General features: G+C 37.1%; 1 protein-coding gene across 1 annotated transcript in view; it reads right to left on the reverse strand.

The window, feature by feature from the left end:
- Window positions 1–10,102, reverse strand: part of LOC107557674 (AF4/FMR2 family member 2-like) — a 233,432-nt gene that overhangs the window by 173,071 nt on the left and 50,259 nt on the right. Inside the window, exon 2 of the mRNA XM_016241161.1 lies at window positions 843–963. Coding sequence (XP_016096647.1) covers window positions 843–963 — 121 coding nt within the window. The remainder of the gene's footprint in view (window positions 1–842; window positions 964–10,102) is intronic.

The raw sequence follows: 10,102 nt of genomic DNA on the forward strand, positions 1-10,102 counted from the left end.
GATAAGCTACCTGAGGCTGGAAGAGCGACCTTGACGCTTATTGATGCAATAAAAGTGATGTTCTTTGAGTGGTGACACTAGTGAATCTTAGTGCAGGTGATTTATTCTCCTACTGTAGATGTTCAACAGTTCTGAAATTCAACAATGGCCCTGTTTACTTCTTTAATACACATTCCAGGGCTTTTTTCTTTCTTTCTACAAATCATCTGTACAATATTCCTGTTTGTTTGCAAAATCCAGAAAAGGGTACTAACTCTCAAAAACAACTTTCCTTTTCGACTGATGTCACATGGGCCACGTGTGAAGGGAAAGCGATTTTAAGCCAATAGCCAGATAGCTATTTAAGCACTGTAATTTAAGTATACTGCAGATATGTTCATGTAATAAAGGTAATGGCAAAGATGATTACCATTTGGGTATGCTGAGATGCTCATGAGCGTGAATTTGACCTTTCATCTCAATGTCTGGGAAACTGTCTTGGTTCACAACAGGCACAAGCTTAAATAAATACGGTCAGATTGACAGGACAAAATATTAACTCTTTTCTTAATTAACTGCAAATTCGCATTCAGTTCGGGCCTCATTTGGTGTATGTAATGCCAACAGAATTGTTGAAAGTTCTGTAATATTTACTTGCAATATGCAAGATTTTTACACAGTTTTTTTTGTATTATTTTATTTTATTTTTTGGTAGAAATTTCCTTTAAATATAGCCAATGTTTTATTGTTAGATAAAACTGATGCAACTCAGCATCTCTTAGCTGCCCTGTGTCAGACGATGAGTGTGAGTGTGTGTGTGTGTGTGTGTGTGCTCTGATTGGGCCTTTTGGCATAACACTTACCTTGTACGGCTCACCAAACAGATTAAATCCAGTAGAGAACAAGTCTTCATCTTGCTGCACTTCCTGTGTCCTTCGCTCCCACTCCTTCTTCTTCAGCGCCGAGCGGTCCTGCTCGTAATGACTGCGGGAAACAAGAGAGAAAGAACGACAGAGAGTAAGAGCATGATTCGAGTTGGCATGCGAGAAATCAACGGCAAAAAACCCTGCCTGTAAGAGATTCAAGGGAAGCCCTTATCTGTCTAATAGGCCCGAGCTGACACTAAGCAGATGAGGAGAGCGTGGCGGAGGAGATAAAGTAACTGGATTGGTGCACAGATGCTTTGCAGGAACAGACAGGAGACTGCCAGGAAGAGGCAGCTCGGTTTGAAATGCTGTAAGAAGGGCTGGAGCCTCGGGGAACGTTTATTTAGATTTGAAGGACCTCATATGATAATCAGTGTGGGGGATTGTTACAGGAAATGCAAGCTTGTTTTAAACAAAGGGAGATGTCATACTGCGGTAGCTGACAATCCCAAATTCATCGTGTGGAGTAAATGATTTCACAAATGAAAACCCAAGCACCGCCCTCTGAGGGACTCTGTCAGCCTCGCATTTTTCTTTACATTCATTAAAATGATGACTTCATTCGAGCAGCTCCTCAAAAGCCTCTCCCAGGCCTTTTCTGAGTTATTTAACGTCTGTAAACGACTCACCGTTGAACAAACTTCGTCTATTAGCAAGGAAACAAACACACGGGGTGCTAAGCTGAAAGCGTGCGATGCTAGCTGTGGTTGGTTGGCCCCTGGGCCGGTGTTATAGGCTGACAGTAGCTGATTAGGACCCGTAGACTCGGTTCTATCATTATCATAATGCAGAATGGCCTCAGGTTAACGCAGGCCTCCCTCAGGAACAGACACATGCCACAGCCGCTAGCTGTAGCATTAGCATCGGTCCCTGAGGAGGAACAACGGCGTGATATAAATGGTGCCGTTTCCTTTGGCTGCCTTATTATGTGCATGTATGAGGATGTCTAAGCGCTCGTCTGGTCATTTGTTCGTTCGTTCACTCACTTACTCACTGAAGGATACAAGACATGCTTCGAAAGATCTGCTATTCCTTCAAAACAAATTAGCATGCTAAAGACACCTTTCACTATCAGACTTGGGGTGAGGGATTTGAAAGGTTGGAAGCATGAAAATCACAAAACACATCTATGTATCTCACAATGTCACTTTTTATGTCACAGTGTGACTTTATGTCTCGCAAAAGCATCTTTGATTCTTGCTATTATGTTGCTTTTTTATTATTGTAATCAAATTGACCGCCTTAACTATAGGCTGCACAATTTGTGCAAAAAAAAATGTAATTGCAATTTCTTGATTTTTTTCGATTTAAAATGTGATTAAAAAGGCTCCAGGTTTGTAGGGTTGCACAATTTGATAATATGTCGTTATGACTTTAATAATAACCTTACTATTTATTATTATTATTAGTAGTAGTATTATTATTTTAGTTTGGGGTGAAATATTAAATATTACTTATAAAATAGATTTGTTCAATATTTTAAAGAAAGAAAGAAAAAAAGATAGAAAGAATCTGGCACAAAAATATTGTGATTATATATCAATATACCAACAACAACAACAACAATAATAATAATAAAGTGTTTTATTACTGATGCAATATTTTGTTATATTGATATGTGATTTTTTTAAGTCAACTTATCAGTTGTTATAAAATACAATAACTTGTTATCAGCCACCAATACCATAAAAAAATAAGCAAGTTATAAGCAAATAAACAAACAAACAAACAAACAAACAAACAAACAAATAAATAAATGCAAAATTACAAAGAGTTCCATAACAATTGAAAATGACGTGATGTGTAGCCAAGTATGGTGTCCCATTCTCAGAATTAAATGCTCTGCATTTAACCCATCCAAGTGCACTCCCGCTAACCCATCCTAGTGAACACACACACATAAACACACACACACACACACACGGAGCAGTAGCGAGACATTTTTTATTTTTTTTAAATCCCTGCTGGTACTGAGACTTGAACCCACGACCTTTGGGTTACAAGTCAGCCTCTCCAACCATTAGGCCACGACTGCCCCCAATTAGTTATGATCATTAACCATAATTGTAGTATCTATGGTATTTTGATCACGGTTAACATTTCAAATGCGTGCCTCAATATTCAACATGCTTCAAAAGATTTGCTATTCTAACTCATGCCTTATCCCTTCAATTTTATAATTTAGAATCATCGCGTTCATCTAACGTCAACATTGCTAAAACCCAAGATACCTCAAACACATATTTCATCAACCCCTTCTAATAGGACACTTTCCCAGAGCAACAGAGAGTCATCCAGCTCTTGGAGGTGATGGATAGCACAGCGAGCCGGAGAGCTGGAATCAGTCCGTCTTCAGTCGGCCTTCGCTATCCTCCGAAGCGCACCTCGGAGTCCCGCGGCTTCAGCCACGGCGTTTAATCCATCACTAAATTATTCCAGAAGGCGGGAGATGAAACGGTGCGAGAAAAACGAGGCCTGGTCTGGGGGTGACAGGTGCTTCTTCTGAGGGGTCGAGGAAGAAATAAGTGACAAAGAAAAGTGGGAATAAATACGGCGATGAGAGATTGACGGTGCTTCCCAGGCCTTAATGACAGCAAGATGTCAGTTATCTTTATGTCAGCGTGCTGGGCACACCTGACATAGCCATCTGACAGGATGATAAATCAAATTTACAGCTCTCAGTGGCATAGCCTTTCAGGCACTTGGGTCCCCTGACACTGCATTACCCTCCAAATACAAAGTGCTGCACAGTATAGCAAAGGGTGCTATAGACGATTAAGGAACGAAAGAAAGAACGCTGAGGTGCAAATAACCCCTAGTTTTATAGCACATGGGTTTTCATTCATGAAAATATATTTAAAGACAAGAATCAGGGTGTCACGTGTATGTTCTGTTCCGTTTGGCTTTGTTCTAGTTTGACCTAGTTTCCTTTGTTTTGAATTCCCCGCCACTAGTTTGTTATCTTAGTTACTCATTGATTTGATTAGTGTCTGCACCTGTTTGATTGCTTTGTTTCAGGGTATTTAAGCCTTGCGTTTTCTTCTGTTCATTGTCAGTTCTTGTTGCGTGTAACCTTGTTATTCAGTTTCTCTGTCCAGTTTTGAGTTTGTGTAAATCTAAATTGCTGTGCTTAGAGCCTCACCTCATCCTTAATTGCAACCTTTTTGTGACACAGAGTTATTATACATGTTTTATTTCACCTAGTTGCCAAAGCAACATTTCTCATTTCAATTTTTTGTTTAACTTGATGTACTAAAATAAACTAAAACTGAAATAAAATAAATAAAACTACCTAAAATATAGGGGGGAAAGGTAATTAAAAAACAACAACACAAACAAAATGATAAAACACACAACAAAATTATAAAAAATTTACTAAAATTAAAATGGAAAATGCAAATAACAACTAGTTCTAAATATACTTAAATAACTATAATAGCATCTCAATGATACTAAAACAACACTGACCAGACTATCGGTCACACTTTATTTTAAGGTCCAATTCTTGATATTAACAAATCATTAACTATGACTTTTGCCTCAATAAACTCCTAATTTGCTGCTTATTAATAGTGAGTAAGGTAGGTGTTAAGTTTAGCTATTGGGTAGAATTAGGGATGGAAAATATGTGACCCTGGAGCACAAAACCAGTCTTAAGTCGCTGGGGTATATTTGTAGCAATAGCCAAAAATACATTGTATGGGTCAAAATTATAGATTTTTCTTTTATGCCAAAAGTCATTAGGATATTAAGTAAAGATCATGTTCCATGAAGATATTTTGTAAATTCCCTACCGTAAATATATCAAAACTGAATTTTTGATTAGTAATATGCTTTGCTAACAACTTCATTTGGACAACTTTAAAAGCAATTTTCTCAGTATTTTGATTTTTTTTGCACCCTCAGATTCCAGATTTTCAAATAGTTGCATCTCAGCCAAATATTGTTCTATCATAACAAACCATACATCAATGGAAAGCTTATTTATTCAGCTTTCCGATGATGTATAAATCTTAGTTTAAAAAAAATGGACCCTTATGACTGGTTTTATGGTCCAGGATCACATATGCTCATGCAGAATAAGTGCTTTATGAGTACTAATAAACAGCCAATATGTCAATAATAGGCATGCTAATAAGCAACTAGTCAATAGTGAGAAATGGACCCTAAACTAAAGTGTAACCCTAGAGACCTGATGGCTGCAAGCTAGCAAGCGCAAAGCAATCTCTGACAATCTCTGAAAACACTCTAAAGACACGATTTAATCTCTTCTTTCGTAATGTTTGTTTTGCTTGATTTTTGTACAGTCAATAATTTTCTCTCCCCATGCTTCAGAGGAGGCGCTTCCCACCTTCCTTCCTCTGGGAAACACCAGTGATATATTCAGACTTCACATAAACACATTACCAAAATGTTCTCTTGGCCATATATTCAGTCTTATCCGTGTGTTGACAGCACGCCGTATGTTAAACAGCAGTGGCCAGGCGCTTTATTACGCTGATGTTGTTGGTGGCATGATTACGTTTTGGAATATGTGGCATTGGCAGTTTTCTCCTTCCATTCTTTCGTACTCCACCTCTCCTCTGCCTCATCCTAGCACTGCCGACGAAGGGGGGAAATGAACTGCGATATCCATGGAAAAGCGAATTAATTTAATCTCAGCTGAGCTTTGCTGCATTTGAAAGATAACCAAATAGAGTGCCTGCTTCTCTCTCTCCCTCCGCAGCCCCCGGTGAAAGCCTCCCATAGAGAAATAATGTATTAAACAGCCAACGAGTGCCACTGTTATTAGAACGACGCAGCCGCCACAACAGTGGGCCTGATTTCTGATTTAAGCGGCAATTATTAATTTGAAGCACGGCCTAATTAAAACTACAGCTAAGCGTTTAGCCTCTTGTTGCAATTATTTTGGAGGATTGTAATTATATGGAGCTGCTTATCTGACACATTAAGGCAGTGACAGAAGAGGTGGCGATCTCCTCTCATTTATTTCCTGATATATCAGCGCTCGGGCGAGATTGATGCGAGAAAGATAGCAGGCGTTCATCGGGAGGAAGAGGGGTCGTCTGGTGGGACAGTCTAGCCTGAGGGAAAGCCAAGCTCTGTCGGGAACACTCGTTTTTTTCACTTTATGTTTCTTTCTCTGCCTTTTTTCACGGTTCACTCCTGTGAATATGTTTTCCTTGACATATGTTTGATTAAATATAGCACACAAGTTGTGAACCAAAATGATAATATTGACAAAATTATATTGGGATTCTTTTATTTCTCAAAGTATTTAATTTAAATCTATCAGCATGTACACAATTGTTCAAAAGTTTAGGGTCAGTGAGATTTTTTTTTTTGAAGTCTCTTGTGCTCACTAAGGCTGCATTTACTTGGTTAAAATACAGTAAGAACTGTAATATTGTAAAATATTTTTACAATTTAAAATGCTTTCTATTTGAATTTATATTTTAAAATGTAATTTATTGCTGTGATCAAAGCTGAATTTTCAGCATCATTACTCCAGTCTTCAGTGTCACATGATCCTTCAGAAATCATTCTAATATGCAGATTTTCTGCTCAAGAAACACTTCTAATTATCATTAATATTTTTGTGAAAACCATGATTTTTTTTTCAGGGTTCAAAATTCAAAAGTTCAAAAGAACAGCATTTTTTAAAGAAACCATTTTAAAATTATAAATGGCTTTACTGATACATGTCGATCAATTTAATGCATCCTTGATGAATAAACATATTAATTTCTTACCAAAAAACTTTCTGACTAAAAACCACAAGTGGTTTATTTATGTATCTTACTGACCCCAATCTTTTGAACGGTACTGTTCTTTTATTTTTCTTGAATCTTTTTGTAAACCATTTTAACCAGACAGCCACTGTTGCTTAACAAATTCTAAATAGTAAATAGCAAAAGTAACAGTAACATATCCACCCTTAGAAACACCGGGAAGACCAATTCAAAACTGGCCCAAATTTAGCATTCCTTCAGTCAATCCCCCGAGCTGCACAGCGAGCACAAATGACCAGCCGGGCCAGAGTCGCATTTTCAGGATGGGGAGGCAGCGGTGGCAGATGCTTGTAGGCGAGTAAAGGACTCTCTCAGATTAATGAGCAGCGCTGACAGTAATTGCCAGGTGCCAGGTTATCACCCTGACCACTGACACCACGTCCCCTCAAGACTCGTTCCATTTCCTCAAGGAGGCCATTGCTTGCACTCACATTAGCAGTGGCTCAGCAGGATAGCGAAGACGCTGGCCGAACAATGAAGACTAAAACACGCTTCACCTTTCCCAGTCCAATGCTGACACTATAACGTTTGATGGCGTTCTTTCTTATAATATAGTTTCTTATAGTAATAAATATGATTCTCAATGTCTAAAAGGCACTAAAAACTTTCCCTGCAATCTAGAGAAACATAGTAACTACTTAGATGTAATTTATTCAGAAATGTGCATATCTAATTAATATGAACACACTCATGAAGCAATTTATTGTTAATTAAATTATCATGTTATCACATTATTATGTATCATGATAATATATTACATAATAATGACTTTAATCATTTAAAAAAAAGTGTTATTATTATTATTACTATTATTATTTTGTGCTCTTAAAATTGTGAATTTTTTTTGGATTACAGTAATGTTTACAGTCATGAGAATGATGACTTACAAACCATCAATAGTAAAACATCAGTTAATATTATTTAGTAATTTACTGGAAATGGGAAATATTTTTTAAATAAATACTACTACTACTACTACTACTACTACTAATAATAATTTTAGTTTGTATATAATTATATATGCTGTGTATAGCAAAATATAACTATTATATATTGCTTATTATTAAACATTAATAACAACAACGATGACAATAATAATAACCATTGTCATTTATTTATTATTAGTGCTCTCAAACGATTAATCGTGATTAATCGTATCCAAAATAAAAGTTTTTGTTTACACAATATATGTGTGTGTACTGTGTATATTTATTATCTATATATAAATACACACACATGCATGTATATATTTAAGAAAAATATGTTACGTTTATATAATAAATATATGTATATATGATATCATTTATATGAATATAAAATATATACACGTAAATACATGTAAATATTTTCAAAATATATGATGTATGTGTGAGTCTTTATATATACATAATAAATATACACAGTACACACACATATATTATGTAAACAAAAATGTTTATTTTGGATGCGATTAATCGCGATTAATCGTTTGACAGCACTATTTATTATTAATAATTTTTTCCATTTTTACAATGTTTTTCCACGGACCGCCCATTTTAAAGCACATGAACATCATTGCATACATTAAAATATCACATGCGATTGCATAAAACGCTTTGCTTCAGATTCCCTCCAGTGAATGATGAAATAATCTAAAGTCTCAGTGATCTATAATAAATATAACATTTAATTTTTTTTTAAATTGTCTCATTTGTTTAATTGCCTTTGTCACACAGCCTTGTGCTGTTTCTAATTCGTTCCATCTTCTTTTCTTTTTTTCCTGGGCGCTTTCAACTCGCAATACAAGGGATCAGTGATTAACTGCGTCAACCAATTAGAAAGCATGTCTGGAGTCTGAAATGTCATGTAATGAATATTGCAGGAGGAGCTCCGGCACATTTCCAGAATTTGACCCAATTTAGCAAACAGACGTCCGTGCGCACTGGAACATCAGAGCAGTGTCCACAAACACCACCAGCGCTGTCAGCCACGGCAGGGATTTAAACCAGAGACAAACAGCCAACCCCTGCGCCACCAAACCTGCCAAACAAATGTCAATTTTCCATGACATCAATCTGTAAAAACTGATCCAGACGCAGTAATAGTCAGAGACGCTGCTGAGCGCATTCAGCAGACTGCATAATCGAGAGAGGAAATTATGGCAGCTGCACGTCGATTATCCCTTAATGGGCACCGACTTCAAATTAATGTCTTCTTCATGTTCCATATTTCACATTCATATTGAGAGGAATTTACCACAATTACAGTGTAATTGCAGATCTGCGGCTGAAGATAACAGCATACAGGGTGCGTTTAAGAACCTAAATCTAATCGTAGTCTATTCTGAGTCGCTCTCGAGTTGAAATCTGAAAGCTGAGATTGGCCTTCCATGTGGTTTTGTGACAAATGCATTAGGGAGTTGAATGTGTGGTGGAAACAGCAACCAAATAACGCATAAACAAACAACTACAAAAGTAAGAGACCATAAAAGCTATCAGATCTCTCCTATACGAAACGTGCATATTATATCTCTGGCTTTGAAGCTCAGCTATCAGACGGAACATGGTTTTGAGACACTTTTTAACCCCTGGCCTGTAATTATGCAGAGGCAGCTCTCGGCTGCAGTGGAGAACAGAAGGAGAGATGGAGAGGCTGATGAAGTGGAAGGAGGAAGAGGTCGACAGGGCCGTGAAGAGCTACATATGAGGCATGTTCATCTGTGAAGACTGCCTGATAACCTAAACTGAACATCACAGTTCTCACAAAACCCATCAAGAAATGTTTGGCTCATATAAAAAAAAAAAAATTCAATGTTTTGCAATCAAATCAGTGTTTTGCTTACTGCTATATATATATATATATATATATATATATATATATATATATATATCCTGGAATGTGCCTATGTATGACATGATAGATAGGTTAAACACCGCCTCCAAAGAAGAAGATCAATGCCTAATTCTGTAGCCCCGCCCACTGATTTGCGCATGACCTAGTAGGGAAATAACGTAAGAGGCGCTAAACAGGATCGAGCAACCAAGCAATAAACGTGCCATTAAAGATCGCTAAATATTGTGCAGTGCCTAGTTATGGAAGAACATAGTCGCTGCATAACCTTCTTTCGGATTCCAATATTAGGAATGCGTGGTTGAATTTTATTTTTAATGAAGTTTCAGCTCACGTGAGTAAAACATTGAGCATTTGTTTGCTTCATTTCACCACGGATTCCTTTGTAAACAAGACACAGGTCGACGCTGGATTTGCGAAGAGACTGAGATTAAAAAGCAATGCTGTGCCGTCTATATTGGATCCGACAGGAATGGCGCAGCACGCTTATGTGAGTAAAACATATTTGTACTATATGTGTCACTATTGCTTTGTTTGAGATCGCTTGATATGTCCTGATTATGTGTACAAGTCTAA

The sequence above is a fragment of the Sinocyclocheilus grahami genome, unplaced genomic scaffold (assembly GCF_001515645.1).
Source record: "Sinocyclocheilus grahami isolate Dianchi unplaced genomic scaffold, SAMN03320097.WGS_v1.1 scaffold614.1, whole genome shotgun sequence".
Taxonomy (NCBI): domain Eukaryota; kingdom Metazoa; phylum Chordata; class Actinopteri; order Cypriniformes; family Cyprinidae; genus Sinocyclocheilus; species Sinocyclocheilus grahami.